The sequence below is a fragment of the Branchiostoma belcheri genome, unplaced genomic scaffold (genome assembly GCF_001625305.1).
Source record: "Branchiostoma belcheri isolate BF01 breed outbred unplaced genomic scaffold, Haploidv18h27 scaffold16, whole genome shotgun sequence".
Taxonomy (NCBI): domain Eukaryota; kingdom Metazoa; phylum Chordata; class Leptocardii; order Amphioxiformes; family Branchiostomatidae; genus Branchiostoma; species Branchiostoma belcheri.
The window spans coordinates 2,794,508-2,811,529 of record NW_017803046.1 but is presented as its reverse complement, the minus strand read 5'-3'; the positions used below and the strand labels follow the sequence as shown (position 1 = coordinate 2,811,529).

At 40.9% G+C, this 17,022-nt stretch overlaps 1 protein-coding gene across 1 annotated transcript; it reads left to right on the top strand.

The window, feature by feature from the left end:
* Positions 1–62: 62 nt before the first annotated feature.
* On the top strand, positions 63–15,107 carry LOC109465911. The gene is made up of 33 exons (XM_019763397.1): positions 63–395; positions 890–1,053; positions 2,142–2,232; positions 2,471–2,573; positions 2,852–2,955; positions 3,198–3,371; positions 3,672–3,765; positions 3,895–3,996; positions 4,452–4,623; positions 4,809–4,888; positions 5,261–5,347; positions 5,452–5,587; positions 6,009–6,186; positions 6,485–6,627; positions 7,018–7,210; positions 7,634–7,820; positions 8,323–8,395; positions 8,485–8,737; positions 9,266–9,429; positions 9,690–9,780; positions 10,011–10,113; positions 10,315–10,415; positions 10,655–10,822; positions 11,022–11,115; positions 11,317–11,418; positions 11,668–11,848; positions 12,280–12,359; positions 12,499–12,585; positions 12,940–13,072; positions 13,325–13,517; positions 13,822–13,964; positions 14,201–14,411; positions 14,767–15,107. The coding sequence occupies exons 1-33, from the start codon at positions 149–151 to the stop codon at positions 14,814–14,816; spliced, it is 4,482 nt and encodes a 1,493-aa protein (XP_019618956.1). The 5' UTR covers positions 63–148; the 3' UTR covers positions 14,817–15,107.
* Positions 15,108–17,022: the final 1,915 nt, after the last annotated feature.

Genomic DNA, 17,022 nt, shown 5'->3' with positions numbered 1-17,022 from the left:
GTGAAGGTCACACTGATGTTTGTCATCTGTTCTCTGATTGGTCAGGACAAACAGAACGGCAATGTTTGACTGGTTAAAGGTCCAAATCTCATTGTTTCGTACTGTGTTGTCCATAAGTCCATAGCAAAGCCAGGAAAAGCATGCGACAATGAAAATGACAATAGGGACCATCTTAGCAGTCCTGTCGCTGTTTTGCTGCCTACAGTCGACCTGCGCACAGTCCCCGGCACTGACTGAGTTTATGAACCACCTGATAGGACTGGAGAAGAACAAACCGATCGACTGGCAGAGCAGTCTGTACTTCCTTCTAACCGGTGACCTGGATCCAGCGTGTTACAACCAAGCTTACACCGTGCACAATGATACTATACTGGCCAAGAGCTACGCTACACTTAGTAAGTGTAATTTTGATTTGGGACCTAAAACGCAGTCACGTACAATGTATAATATGGATTTTGCTTATGGATTTTCGATCAGCTAGCTAGTCTATGGCAAAATCGAACGTCGACAAGTGTCTACATGTACAACAACATTTTCGGTCCTAAAACGGCTGACGTTTAATTTTACGACACAGTCACGACTGCCCAAAGGATGTCTTAAAGTCATACTGTTGCAAACATGTGTTGTGTATGTGAGAAAGACCGTATCAGTACATGTTCTAGTTTTACAGGTCGCACGCAACGTACGCCTTCCGTATTGAACTTTGCTCCGTGGTTGTAAATAGGGTTGCGCCATATGCATTCATACAACAGAAAATGGTGCATATTATACCATCATTGTGTCACTGTGATAGCATTACTCGATTACAACTTTGTGTATAGCATTGATAACGGTAACATTTCACGGTAAATGATAGTACATGTGTGTATCCCTTTGCCACCCCCGTCAGTGTTTGACAGCACGGGAAAACTCACCCCGTCAGGGTTCTTCCAAGGCAACTGGCTGGAACTGGGCAACTACAGAGAATGTACGGTAGACGCCAGGAACGCCGGGGATAGACCTGAAGATATCGAGCCCATGTACTGTCTGGTACTGTGGGGAGGGATACCGGCGGTAAGAACTGTTATATGCATTATATACTAGTAAAACTTACAGGTTATACGTAATCAATCAGGATATACATGTATACGGGGACGGCAATCCCACGATGAATCTGACTGGGCCCGCAGGCACATATTCTACAGCTAGTTACCTTCGCCAAGAAGGTTATGTTTTCGTAGGCGTTCGTGTGTGTGTGTGTGTGTGTGTGTGTGTGTGTGTGTGTGTGTCAGCACGATAACTCAAGAAGGCTAAAATGGATTGTCTTGATATTTGGTAGGTGGATAGGTCTTCATGAGACGTGGAACTGATTAAATTTTGGGCCCCCTAGCGGCTTGTAATGGTACTGCAGCTGAACTTCCGGTTTTGATATCTCGTGATCTAGACATGCTAGGGTGACGAAATTTGGATGGTAGATAGCTCTTGTGCTGGGGAAGAAGTGATGTGAGTTTGGCTTCCCTAGCGGCTTGCTCTGGAACTGCAGGGGCGTTAGTTGAAAAATATTTAAAGGCGGATAACTCTAGAACCGATTGATGGATCGTCGTGATTTTTGGCATGTAGGTAGCTGAAGTGATGCTTAACATAATATATTATAATTATGCATATATTAATGTAATTTGCATAATTAATGAGGAAATTCTATAAATCAGCTGCATTCCATGATAGGACTATTCAAGCTTGTGACATATTGTAATTAAGAACGGCAGAAATACAGGCAGATATCGGTTATGCAAATGAAGACTTAACTTGCATAATTAATGAGAAAATGTTATATTTACATAGTGGTAACTGCCTGGAATTTCATACTTGGGATATTTGAAAGTTATGTGAAGGTGAACATAATTAAACATAACTTATTCAAACAAGGACCTCATTTGCATAATTTATGAGGAAATGCTATAATGGCATTCTTTGATAAGATAAGACTGTCTTCTGGTGTAGAATATGATCAACAGATATAATTGATGCAAATATAGCATCCTATTTGCACAATCTGGGGGGTTAATCTATAATTTCTTACTCATAAAGGCTAACATCATTTGGCGAAGGTATGAGATCGTGGAACTCTAGTATACGAATAAATCCATCTTTTCTTTTCCCAGGAGTTTAACGCTTATGCCACGTACTACACACAAGGTGTGTGTGTTCCCAAGTCCTGCAGTGATCGTGCGGTAGGAAATTTAACATGGACAGGTAAGTTTGTTTTCTTCTTATTTTTTTGGCAACTCACAAAAGCCAGGGTGCCAAAGAATTCATACGAATTTTACGAAATTCATACTGATTTTACGTAATACATACCATCCATTACTAGGAAACACAGGAATTTTACGGAATACATACGATCCATCACGAGGAAACATACGATCCTTACTAATTTGGTGATTGTGCCACATCATCTATACATTGTCACTTCATTTTCTCCTTCCCGAAGGCTTTCTTGGAGTGAAGCCGATGCCATCCTGGTTCCCGATCGCCGTCTTCTGTCAGAGAGAGGAGACGTACGACACCTACTCAGCCGGGGCTGTCATTGCATTGTACGTTAGCACCGCACTGAGTTAACAAATTAACAGAAATGTCGTCAATAGTGTACCATATCTGAGAAAAAATCTTTAAGGCTAGTAATTATATATATATAAATATATAAAAGGGAGACTGAACTGGGTTTGGTTTGTACAATCTGGTGTGACGTAATCGTCTCAAACTACAATACTTCGCTTGTAGTGCGCTAAAGGAATAGTTTACAAAATGTTCAGGTCATAATGACTACGTATCCAAAGGAAGTTTAATACCATTTTTGCAACGTGTGTTCCAGGATCATCGTTTCCCTCATGCTCGGCGTCCTTGCCGTCAGTACGCTTTACGAGTTCATCATCACCCTGCGCTTTTCTGAGGAGGACAGGAAATACTTAACCACTTGTATGTGTTTTAACCTTTAGATTTTAGATTCCTAACTATCATACTGACACACACTATAAAAGGGCTATATATGTCTATTATATGATCTATTGTTGTGTAGTTGTGTAACAGCAAAACATAATGTTTTAGCCACCGGTGTCACATTGAAATGTAAGTATTGCTTTGAGACGGTCTTTTCTTGTTACAGTTTCAAGATGTATTTAATTCTCTAACGACTCAAATGTTCTTTGTCCATCTGACAGCCGGGGTTGGCCGCTTCTGTCTGTCCTGTTCCGTGTACTCCAACACGAAGAAGCTATTCAACACGTACCAGCCGCCCGGACAGCTCCCGGCACTGCACGGCATCAGGGTCATCAGTACGCTGTGGATCATCTACGGACACACCGACTTTTTCACTATCGGCAACATAGAAATATGTCAGCGTTTCTTACTTATTTGCTTAATTTCAATTAGATAATTGAAAGTAGAGAAGAAATACTAGAGAAACACATTGGGAACCTAAATCAAAGTAACTGCCGGAATTTAACTTTAGGGACATGTAAAAAAAAGTTACTGGTTCAAACTCAAATGTCCGGGGTTTCAGAACAGTTTGTTGGTGACAACTTAAATTGCTTTCTGCCAAGCTCACTAGAGATCGGTATGAAGTGATATTGTAAACGTTTCAATATAGTTAAGATCATTTCAATTCTGAAGGAATGTTGCTCTTAAAATTGCAGCTAACAAGTTGGAAAAATCGCAAGCCAGCGACGAGTGGTGGTTCTTTATCAAAGGCAACATGGACATGGCAGTCGACACATTTCTTCTACTCAGGTACGAAACAACATCTTCTGTCAAGTTCGTCCCAACATAGCAAAAACCGTTTTTACATGGTTCATGTCATGAAGTAACTTTTATGCTTTGTCGTCTTAAAGATGTGGTCTTCATTCCTTGATCTTCCAGTGGCTTGTTGGTGACGTACCTCTTCATGAAGCAGATGAAGAAGACCGGTGGAAAGTTTACATGTAGAGACTATGGTCTACACGTCTTACACCGTTATTGGAGGTAGGATAGTTTACATGTAGAGACTATGATCTACACGTCTTACACCGCTATCTGAGGTAGGATAGTTTACATGGAGAGACTATGGTCTACATGTCTTACACCGTTATTTGAGGTAGGATCCTATATATATAGTTAATATGGAGAGACTATGGTCTACACGTCCTACACCGTTATTGGAGGTAGGATAGTTTACATGTAGAGACTATGGTCTACATGTCTTACACCGTTATTGGAGGTAGGAACTATTTCCAATTATGGTGGAGTTTATTTCAGTTTAGGTAAGATCTTTGCCCAAACATGTACGTATACACTGGCAAGTTTCGCAACTTATCTAAAAGTTGTTCTACAAAAAATTCAGTGCTGGTTTCTTGTGGAAAAATCACTTGTTTTAGTAGCAAATATATCTTAAAATGTAATGTGATGTTAAAAATCACCTTTAATATTTTTCTTCCCAGGCTGACCCCAGTGTACGCCTTCCTGATCCTGCTGTTCGCCTGCTTCACGGCGTACCTGGGGTCCGGGCCGTGGTGGGCTCTACACGACGGCTGGACCATGCCGGGTGTGCGGAACTGCCAGACCTACTGGTGGGCAAACCTGCTCTACGTCAACAACTATGGCGGCTCGGGGGTAAGGTACAATCAAAATACATGCCCGTAGCTATCTAAATGTCCAAGATTTTTCTGATTCGTATCACCAGGGGGACTGGAATCCTAGAAAAACTGCTTCCCCCATTGGAAGTTTGAAATGAATGATCACAGCATGACCAGAGCAATTTTTTAAATAAATTTATAGTGATTTTTTTTAAATTATAGTGCTTCGGGCATGGCTGGTACCTTGCTGTGGACATGCAGCTCTACGTGAGTCTTGCAGGAGTTCTCGTGGCACTCTACAGGTAAGTGGGGTTTACTTACTAACCTCTAGAAAGTAATAAAGAAAGAAAGAGCAACTTTGAAAGTAGTACAACTACGCCACATAGCCTAATCCCTTTTGCTTATGTGTTCATTGTGGATGAATACTAGTACTTCATGATCAGATATTCAGTGAAAAAATACGTCGAGCAAAAAATTCTGCTGTATGTAATCGTATGTAATCCTTGCCCCTAGACATCTGACAAAACATGGACGCCACAAGTTCTTTGATCTTCATTAAGCGTAGTATTTACGCCAATGATGAAATGTTGCTGTTAATGGTACTTCGTTCAGTCACAGTAGACGTACAGAATACATAAACATGATATTACTGCATACTTTCTGTTGACTTTCAGAAAGCCAAAAGTTGGAGTTGTAATTTGCTGCGGCGGCATGGCATCTGGCGTGTTCCTGAGTGGAATTCTGTATCATTTTGTTGTCAGGTGAGTCCTTCAAGTACATGTATCTTAATCCCAATACTTAGCAGAATACTTACTACAGTAACAAAATGTATCATTTGATTATGCTACTGTTTGAATTACTGTAGTGAGGGAGGCGGAGACTACGTTGGTACTACCTACCAATGGACGTTTACCAGAATGGCGCCATATTTCATGGGTATGCTGCTGGGCTACTGGCTGTTCAAGACCAACCGAAAAGTCCCAAATACTCCCAACACCACGGTAGGAAGTTCATGCGTGTAGAAAGATCAAGTTAGATATAGCATTGCGGTCGAGGGGATTACGTATTGTCTATGTACAATTGTTTCATTTTCTGTTGTTTACTAATGCATGTATTTTTATTAAGACATATGGATGGTTACTCATCGAATTTGTCATATGTAACAATGCCAGTATTGAGTGTAATAATGTCATCATGTTTTTGCATCTCTCATATTCTACTAAAACATGTTCATTGTTTATTGTTAAAGTGCCACGCAACTGCAAATCTTACATTACTTGCTCCCATGTTATACAACGGTAAATAGTGTTAATAAGAGTCTACGAAATGTTTTCTATTGTGCTCAGTTCTACTGTAGTATTGAACATCCATCCGTTTAACTGTGTTGCAATGATTGAAGATCTTGATCACTTCCCGTTGCAGAAGTTGATGTTGCTGGGCTGGGTTCTGGGGACGGCCTGCGCCCTTGTGGCCCTGGTCACGCCGTTCCGTACACCCGAGGCTGACCTGCTCGGTAACCCCGCCTGGAGAACTTTCGACAGGAGTCTGTTCTCCGCCGGAGTCGCCTGGGTTGTGTACGCCTGCTGCGTGGGGTACGGAGGTAAGGCTATGTTGTTTTTTTTTCTTTTCCAACATTTATTACAAGACATGTCGACGGCACACACAAGTTTTTTTTTCAACCACCAACACAGACAAACGCATGAACGGACTACAGACATACTCATTTTCATCTGAGTGAAGTGAGGCCATTCGGGAAGGGAAAGGGCACAAGATCGGTGGCATGGCAGGATTTCGACCTCTTGGTTCGGAGGCCAAACGCTCTGAAGTTACTCCGAACGACCCCGCGTTTACTTGGTTTAGCTGGATTGAAAAGCTAGAAAAACCGTTGGTTTCCACAGGTATTATCTCGGAGTTTCTGTCATGGAGCGGCTGGCTGCCGTTGAGCCGGCTGACCTACACGGCGTACCTCGTACATCCCATGATCATGCAGGTCTACTACATGTCGTACAAGGGGGCGCTGCTGTACTCAGGAGTCAACTGGGTACGTCAGACATCAGTTATGGTCATGAACAAAACCCTAAACAGGTAGCTGGGCATGAGACTTAGCCAAACGACATTGAATATTTAAAAAAAAGATAGCTTAAAAATTCAAACGAACGGTTCTCAAAATTTCATACAATCTTAACGTTGTTTCAAACATTCAAACATGTGATGCCCCTGTAAGCGCAGGTTTCCAGATCTTACAACTAGATTCGTGTGCATTCCTTCCTTTCAAAATTCAAAATTCAAAACGATATTAAAGAGTTAACTTAACCATAGATGTTCATGTACACGCGTCCCACGTTCTCTCTTGACATAAATGTAAAGGTTTAAGAAGTATGTATGTGTTCCTAACATTCAGTCATGTTCCGTTCTATTTTCCATTTCTCAGTGGTTCCTGTTCGTGAGTTTCTCCTTCCTGGCGTTTGTGTGTGGTTTCTGTGCGTCCATGATGGCGGAGGTTCCCTTCCTGGAGCTGGAGAAGTTCATCCTGCCCACACGGAGGGGCAGACAGGGCAGGGACGTCGACAGAGAGGGAAGGGACACACAGGGCAAATCTGAGACAAAGGCTGAGGAGAATCATGGTACCGTAACCCATTTATAAAGTAGGTAATCACATTCAAAACATCGATCAGCTCGAGATGGTCGAGAGGTATGCTATATGCCTGAACTTCAGCTTTATGAGTGTTTTTCTAGTATTATGTTTAGTGAAATGGTGCAGCATGACATAAGTCAGTGTAATTGCTCTCAAACCTCTTTTATCGTGTTTTGTGTATCCATGGTCGGTTCGGCCTTTTTTGGCGACGCCTCAGTGGGAGTGTCTTTTTATAGTATTGGGACCGGTTTCACCAGTGCAACTCCTAGGATACCCATTTATGGCAACACATCACGGGGTGGTCAAGAAATAAGCTGATAAATTTTTAGCTTCGGACACAGGAAATGGCTGGGATATTTTTTTTTATTCCTTTTGCAGTTTAGAACAATTTAACGATTGTTTTTCTTTGCAGACGAGAGCAACCCAAACCTGCCCCTGCTCCACCATGGCGGGTACGGCACAGTCGGCAACAACCGGACCGCGGGGAACGGTGATGCCGACAAAGACACGCCTACCATCAGGGCTACTAACACTGGAGACAACATGACCAAGTCTGTCAACATGGAGAGTCGCAGCAGAAAAGCCTTGAACCAGAAGCTGTAACTTGATCTACACTCAATTCAATTCCTGATTTGATTTGATTTGATTTTAGTTGTGATTACACAATTTATCAATGATGGAATCTATGCAAGAGCATTGAGAACTCCTCAAACCTATTTACAGACTTATCTGAAGGGAGTAATTGAGGTACACGGAAGTGTTAGGGGTCACTTCAGAATTTACCTCGACAATTTGTATATATACGTTAGAAATTAAACATGATTAAAAACACTTTCCGCTCTGCAATTTTTATCGTTTTGTGTGTGTCGCATACGATAGGCCGTCGCTGCTGCTTGAATCCAAAAATATCTTAATTAGTGGTCTTTGGTGCAAAGAAAGTTACAAGAAATCTCCAATCATATGTTGGGAGGCAAACTTAACAGCTAGGAAAACGTAGTCTGATTTACCGGTATCTAAAACTTCCAAACATCTTCCAAAAACTTCCCGATGTCGGTGTCAGGTTTCATGTCATGTCACATGTCATCATACTGTCACGTGAAGGTTAGGCGCCACGCCGCGAGGTACACTGGTACTGCAGGCTCTACAGGTACCAGGTATGGACGACGCGTGGATCGTGATCTACCCAAAGCACAACAAAGATCTTCCCGTACTAGTGAACCCGTTACCATTTAAATCTGGTTGTGGATCACCTTGGTCACGTAGTTAAACATGAAGACCACTGTGGCTGCCGTTCTTGCTCTGTATTTGATCTTTTGCTGCTCGCAAACCGTGTCTGCACAAGGGCCAGCCTTCTATGAGTTCCTGGGTTACCTCTCCGGACTGGAGAGGAACAAGGCTGTCGACTGGAACTCCACTCTCTACCTCCTGTACACGGGTCAAGTCACACCAACGTGCTTCACCGATGCCTACAGAGTCTATAATGATACTATACTGGTCAAGGCTTACGCAAGTAACAGTAAGTTCGCCGTGTTTTGGTTCACATGTACAGTGGGTTGAACGTTCTCCAGGTCACTTTTCGGTCCACTGGCGCCCGGGTGCATCACCTCTAGGGAGTTATTAAAGTGCAATGTTTTGAAATTGCTTAACTTCACTCTCTCTCACATTCAATTTATACCAACATATCAGAGATACATGTACACTAAAATCTTGTATGAAGGGGTTTACGGAAAAACATGGGTACCTGCCAGCCAAGCTACCTGACCTGTCCACCAGGCCAGGCTAGCATGCCAGACTACTCACCCCCCATTCATATCCTCACAAAAGATAAGACATCCAAAAAGCTGCGCCCTCAAGTGGAATGCATGGGCGCAGGCACGTAAGTTTTTCTGTAAACCCTAAAGCCTGTATAAAGCATCATTATGGATAATATTACCATGGATAATTAAAAATCAAGCCTCCTTGAGATAACAGACATCCAAGAAAATAGATGAGAAACTTTGCTTCACCATGACTGAGATGACATCTTTTTCCCCTGATGTTTCAGTGCTGGACAGTACAGGGAAGATGACTCCATCTGGGATGTTCCAGGGAAACTGGGTTGCTATAGGTGACTATGAGGAGTGCACAGTAAACGCCAACAATGCACCAGACAAGCCCAGCAACTTTCACACTATGTACTGCACTATAGCATGGGGAGGAATACCAGAGGTGGGCTATGTAACTTCCTTTTTGTATGAAAATTAAGACAAGCCCATGAAAATTGGAAGTTAGACTTTCAGAAATGAATGTCTACCATTAATACATGTTACATAATTTACCAAGGTACAGGCTGGGGAATATCATTTCAGTTAAAACTGTTATATTTCATACTATAATAAGCCTCAACATCACTTTCAGCTATTCCACATTCAATCTGTTCACCTGTTCATTGTTATGTGTTTTTTTTGTTGTTGTTGTTGTTTGCACAGTTACTTGCTGCCGGAAACCAGTTCTATGCACAAGGTGTGTGTGTTCCCAACTCCTGTACTGACAAGGATGTTGGACTGCTCACAAGCACAGGTAAACATGTGAACTTTTTCCTACTACAGAATATGAGAAGTGATAGTAAAACAATAGAAAAGAGGCTTTTAGAATACCAGTGTTTTTAGAAAGAGGGAGATGGTTCCATTTTAGTACATCATAGTTTGGAATAAACATTAATGTTATACTGTATAATGTACAAAGAATTTGGTTTGTCATGCTAAGATTCTTTGTGTAAGGTATCATACTACAATTTCTCTCCCATGAAGGTCTCCTTGGGGTGAAGCCCATGCCATCATGGTACCCTATAGGACTGACCTGTCAGAGAGAGGAAACTTACGCAAACTATTCAAGCACTGCCATTGCTGCTATGTGAGTAAAGCTATCATTAATGGTTATCAATTTACACTTTGAACAGTGTATCTGAGCTATAAGCAATGCTTTTCTACCCTTACATATTCAAACTAGTAGGTAGCCCTTTTCCATTCAACATTGGCAAGATTGGAGATATGCACTATGACGATTCAACAAAAGTAACAAAGTATTACATTCAGTTTTGTTCATCTGTTGCAGAGTCATCATCAGTATCATCCTCATCATTGTCACTGTCTCCAGTCTTTATGAGTTCATCATCACAGTTTACTCTCCAGATACAAAGAAAGCTTTGGATGTCTGTAAGTACACTCCTTAAATACTAATAGTTTCTTTTTGTTATGAAAAAAATTGCAATGATTAATAGGTAAACTCAACAATTCAGTAGATTTACAGTTTATGTCTAACGGTTTGGCATTTTATGACACTTTGCAATTGGCACTTTTAGGATGGTTGATGAAGTTCAGAACTGAACTGGGGATAGGATAGTTCCAACTTTCCAACTTGAGCACTTTTCTTACAATCTTTTTCATGTCTTTAGCAGCGCGTGTTTTCCTGTCCTTCTCTGTGTTCACCAATGCGAGGAAGGTGTTCAGCCTCAAGTCACCATCAGGACAGCTCCCAGCACTCCACGGCATACGAGTCATCAGTACCCTGTGGATCATCTTTGGACATACTAACTTCTTTACCCTCGGCAACATCGAAATATGTAAGTTCCCTATCCAAATGGCAGACGGTTTCATTCAATTTTTATAGCTCATTGAAATTAGAAAAGAAAATACTAGAGAAGCATTGATATGGAATTTGGCCCACTACTGACAATTAATGCCACTTAGTAGTTAAGAGATGACCAGAAAATGTAAATGTTGGAAAAATAAGCACTTGGTGTTGATGATGTATTTTTTCAGCTAACAAACTGGAGAGAGATGGTGCAAGTAAAGAGTGGTGGTACTTCATACAGAACAACATGGACATGGCAGTGGACACTTTCCTCTTGCTCAGGTATACTGCTAGATACAATCTGATTTTACCTGTCTAAAAGATTGTAATTTTGTAATTCTTTTATTTTTTCATTGACCTGTTAACTGTTACCACTTTTCAACTCAACAGAAATTGTCTAGGTATGATGTTCATAAATAAAGTAGTGTCTGTTGTTTAATGTACACATCTAACATCACATCACTTATGCTGTTGTTTTATCAGTGGCTTGCTGGTGACGTACCTGTTTATGAAGCAACTGGCACAGACAGGTGGTGTGTTTACATGGAGGGACTATGGTCTGCACCTGTTACACCGATACTTAAGGTAATTCTCTCTAGGTAAAGTGTAATACGGGGTTAGGCATCAGGGAGAGGGTTAAAACAGTCTGCTGTCAGTCACAGATGAACCAATGGTCACATTTGTTAGACTAGATATACAGGAATTAGTGCATTGGTTTTAAACTTTGTTGATATAACATTTCAGCTAACCTGTGAATACAGCTTTTTGATCTCTGTGAAACCATGTGTTGGAATAAAGTTCAACATTTTACTTAAATCTGTATGTGATTTTCAGGTTGACACCAGTGTACGCCTTCCTTATCCTGATCTACACCTGTCTGCTGGTGTACATGGGAGATGGACCTTACTGGGCCACGCCTAGTAACTGGGTCATGCCTGGTATCCATGGCTGCCAGCATTACTGGTGGACTAACCTGCTCTACATCAACAACTACTTTGTTGACTCAGGAATAGAGGTAACGATAGAATGTTTTCACTCACTTCCCTTCAGCGATAATTCGGAAGCAGTCAGGTGCTGCTGGCCATGTTGGTGTCATTATTTGCATTTCTGTGGATCGTAGTGCAAGTGTACTCAGCATTTTTGTCAACATTCTCAAAGTACTTCTCCTATTCTATTCTTTGAGCTATAGACATTTAATAATATAATAATAGGTATTTTAGGCAGTCAAAAGTCAGAATGGGTGAAAACACTTGATCTATGATTCAATGAAATGCAAATATGGACACCAGTATGGCAGCAAACATAGCAATGATGTCATATAAAATACTTACTACTTTTGCTTAATAACATGAAGGCACACAACATAAGTCACTCTCATGGCAGTATTGTTGTCTACAGTCAGTGTTGAGCTCCCTTTACACCTGGAATGACTGACTTTGTTCGCAGTGTTTTGGCTGGGGATGGTACCTTGGTGTGGACATGCAGTTGTATGTGATAATACCAGGGGTCCTCCTACTGCTGTACAAGTAAGTGTCTTTGACTGTGAAATGTTATGAAGTAAAACTTTTCTGATGAATTCTTTTTTTTCATTCTTAAAGACAGCCCATGCAAAGTTACTACCATTAGGATTACCATAAACTGACACTGTTCTTCACCATGATTTAGGAAGCCCAAGATCGGAGCCATTCTCACCTGTGGTCTGATTGTCCTCAGCTGGGTTCTGCATGGGGTTTTGTACCACTTCCTTGTCTAGTAAGTACAATGAAGTGTTTTTGTTCTAAAACTCAATGTTATATGCAATTTTTCAAGATCTAGAAAGTATCAATTTAAAAGTTTTGATACAGATGCAGTCTGCTGCAAGTTCTGCAAGTCAAAACTGCAGTTTCTTGGTAAAATATTTGAATCGCTTTTTAATCATCCTGGGACACCATCCATATTTTTAGGATGATTCAATGCAGCGACAAAATTGTACACTAATTTCTCTTATTTATGGACTGGATGCAAATGTTACCTTTTTATCTTTTACCTGATGTTGTGTTCTGTAAATTTTGGTGTTTTAATGAAGCCTAGAATGCAACTTTCTCTCTTGAATATGTCTTACCCCAGCTCCATTGGAGACTATATTGAGACGACCTACAAGTACACGGTAACGAGGATGGCACCATACCTGCTGGGTGTGCTGCTGGGATATCTGCTCTTCAGAACCAACAGAACCCTTCCCAACATTCCACACAGGAAGGTAGCAACTGTGCACTCTTCTAGAATGCCTTGAGTGAGTGAGTGAGTGAGTGAGTGAGTGAGTGAGTGAGTGAGTGAGTGAGTGAGTGAGTGAGTGAGTGAGTGAGTGAGTGAGTGAGTGAGTGAGTGAGTGAGTGAGTGAGTGAGTGAGTGAGTGCAAAAGGACAGAAGATTTGTCCCAGGACCAAAGTTACAAGTCAGTTGGCAGAAACTGAGAAAGACAACAAGATTACTAATTGTTTTCTCCCTACAGAAGCTGTTATTGCTAGGCTGGTTTGTAGGCACAGTGTGCAGCCTGGCTGGTGTAGTGACTCCCGCAGCACTTTTCCAGAACACAGACCCACCATACTACATACAGAACGACCCTGCCTGGAGAGCTATGGAGAGAAGTCTGTTTGCCACTGGTGTTGCCTGGGTCATTTATGTCTCCTCTGTAGGATATGGAGGTACACAAATTGATGATTGTTACGGATCTAATGTCTCTAAAATGTACTTTTCTTAAGCTCTCTATTAAATTAGAGCTTTTCTAATGGAAACATTCAAAAGTAGGCAAACACCTGAAGGGCATCAATTTATGCGTTTTCTCCTCTAAATATTTAGTCATTTTATATTAAGTCTCATTAGCCAGATCATATCCAATGTTACATGCAGCATACACCGGAAGGCTAAAAGTGGACAGTCTTCAAATGCTATACATTTGTATACTCTACTGTATATACCGGTATTGAATTTTCTTGCCAATTTTTTTAGGTATCATCTCTGAGTTTCTGTCGTGGAGCGGCTGGCTGCCGTTGAGCCGGCTGACCTACACGGCCTACCTCGTACATCCCATGATCATGCAGGTCTACTACATGTCGTACAAGGGGGCGCTGATGTACTCAGGAGTCAACTGGGTAAGGCAAACTAGCACATTGGCAAAACGTACTGCGCCTGTGCAAAACCCCCATTTTTCACGGTTTTCGTTGGATTTTTGGTCAACGTTGCATCAGAATTTTGCCTGGTGCAGCCGATATTATAAGTAATTCTGCTATGCATTGTTCATCAAATCAATTGTTAATGAAATATTGTGTTCCTTAAAGAGTCTGCATTAAGTTTAACAAAAAGACTATAATTGCTTCTTGTTTTTCAGCTGTTTTTATTTATTTCCTTCTCCTTCTTGGCATTTGTGTGTGGTTTTTGTGCCTCCATGATGGCGGAGGTTCCCTTCCTGGAGCTGGAGAAGTTCATCCTTCCCACGCGGAGGGGCAGACAGGGCAGGGACAGAGAGGGCACACCTGACCCTGACCCTGACCCTGAGAGAGTTGACGTGGAGCGACAACAATACCAGCCTCTCCACCAGGGTACGTACAAACCACAGAAAAACTATTGTAGTGTGGCAATCTCATACCTGTTAAAAGTGGATTATGATTTATGTGCCAGTAACTTCTCAATTAAAAAGAATCTTATCTATCTTTATAGTGTATTCTATACACTGATATGCTGTTTAATTGCATGTATTATTTTATTTTTTAATCTCATTGGATGATACACAGAAATTGTGTATAATTTTCATATAGACTATATAGAGTGTTAAATTTGTATTGCAGGTGTTAAAACTTTATTGCTACAATCATCTCATTAAGACAAAATATAAAACATATACAGAAGAAGGTCTGTAGACATACATGCATTCATTCTGAAACTTTCTTTCTATAGGTGCTGTGGCAGACACACAGATGCCATACTATGGCTCTGTATCAACTTAACAAGAACATCTGACATCCTTGCAAGAATAAATGATCTTGGGAAGTTTTTACTATGAACTATGCACTCAATAATCAGGTAGTTATGTACTAAGTCAGTGGAGCTGATAATATTCAAGCCATATCAGCTGTATTTTTAATCATTTTGTGTCTGGTTTTTTCTCTGTACTGGACCTTACATTTGTACATAGAACAGCAGAGCTGACTCTTCCTGGATTGTTACGAGATTTCTTTTTGTTTTTTTGGACACACTAGTCAAGAATGTATTTCATAGATTATTGGAGCTGACAATGTACAGATTATGAATAATGGAGGATGGGAGTTGTTTTATCATTCTTTGATGCTGTCTGTCTCTATACTAAATACTAAACTAGATAGAATCTGGAGCTGACATTTTTCAGAATGTAATGAAATTTCTGTTTGTTTGTTTGTTTGTTTGTTTGTTTGTTTGTTTGTTGGACACCACTAGTCAAGAATATAATGAATATGAAACTATATGCATTGCTGTAAATATTCTGTTATTGAATAAATATTTACATCTGATTGTTCATATTTCGAGAGAGTGGTATCCCCAGGATTTAGAAGTTAGTGAAGTTGGTTGTCTTTTAAACTACCTCAAGTATGCAGTAGTGGCCAAATATTGGACATAGAAAATCATGGCCCATTTCAGAATGTTACACCAAATCTTACAAGCCAGTTACCTACAACGACTCTTACTACACAAGATTCACTTGCTCCCGATTTTAATACTATTCTTACACCCATGGGAATTCATTACAACAAAAAAGGTACACTGCACCCATGGGAATTCGTTGCAAGAAAATGAACAGCACCTTTCAAAACTAATACTTTCATCAGGAACTTTTAAGAGCAATGCTTTTATTCCGGTATGTCATCTTACACGCACGCGTGAAGCTTTTATTCCAATATTACATCTTACACGCAAGCGTGCGCACGCGTGTCGTGCGTGGAGGCGCACGCGTGACGTGCATGGAGCGTGACGTGCGTGCCTCTGCGCCTAAATAATACAACATGCCTCTTTATTACCTTGCACGTGGCTCTCCTATAATATAAACAAACAGGCAAATCAGGAAGAAAAAAATTGACGGATTTTTTTTCAAATATTACATGTTACATCTTACAGACACAGCTCATTACCCACTGTGCTGAATTTACAAACAGGCGAGGGTGTGAAGACTTGGAGGCACGTGGCTCTCCTTCTATAATATAAACAAACAGACAAGGCAGGAAAAAAACGGACGGGCTTTTTTCAAATATTACATGTTACATCTTACAGACACGGCTCATTAACCACTGCTGAATTTACAAACAGGCGAGGGTGTGAAGACTTGGAGGCACGTGGCTCTCCTTCTATAATATAAACAAACAGGCAAAGCAGGAAAAAAAAGGACGGGCTTTTTTCAAATATTACATGTTACATCTTACAGACACGGCTCATTAACCACTGTGCTGAATTTACAAACAGGCAGCGAGGGTGTGAAGACTTGGAGGCACGTGGCTCTCCTTCTATAATATAAACAAACAGGCAAAGCAGGAAAAAAACGGACGGGCTTTTTTCAAATATTACATGTTACATCTTACAGACACGGGTCATTAACCACTGTGCTGAATTTACAAACAGGCGAGGGTGTGAAGACTTGGAGGCACGTGGCTCTCCTTCTATAATATAAACAAACAGGCAAGGCAGGAAGAAAAAAATGGACGGGCTTTTTCAAATATTACATGTTACATCTTACAGATACCAGTCATTACTAACTGTGCTGAATTTACAAACAGGCGAGGGTGTGATGATTTCTAATTGGAGGCACGTGGCTCTCCTGCGGAGCAAGAAAAACAAAAAGGACGGGCTTTTTCAAATATTACACCTTACATCTTACAGACACGGGAAACTGTGCTGACTTTTCAAACTGGCAAACGTGTGATGATTTCTAACTGGGGGCACGTGGTTTTGCTTTAAAAAATCTAAGTAGAAAAACACAAGAGGAATGAACAAATCGCCGTGTTACCTCCCAAAAGCACTTCATCGACAAATGGGTTTGAATGTGTAGACGTGAAGACTGAAGCTGTACACGTGGTTGCTATTAGTAGTGGCCGTGCTCGTGTATCTGCTATCTTATACGTTTACTATAATAGATACTAGTATTTAAGATACTTCCATGGTTTCAGGCATGGTTTCAGACGTAGGTGA

Bases quoted from the DNA above. Each gene is read 5' to 3' on its own strand.
- LOC109465911 (XM_019763397.1), top strand. From the start codon at position 149: ATGAAAATGACAATAGGGACCATCTTAGCAGTCCTGTCGCTGTTTTGC. The intron at 9,781-10,010 runs GTAAACATGTGA...TCTCCCATGAAG, and splicing joins TGGACTGCTCACAAGCACAG to GTCTCCTTGGGGTGAAGCCC. The intron at 13,518-13,821 runs GTACACAAATTG...CAATTTTTTTAG, and splicing joins CTCCTCTGTAGGATATGGAG to GTATCATCTCTGAGTTTCTG.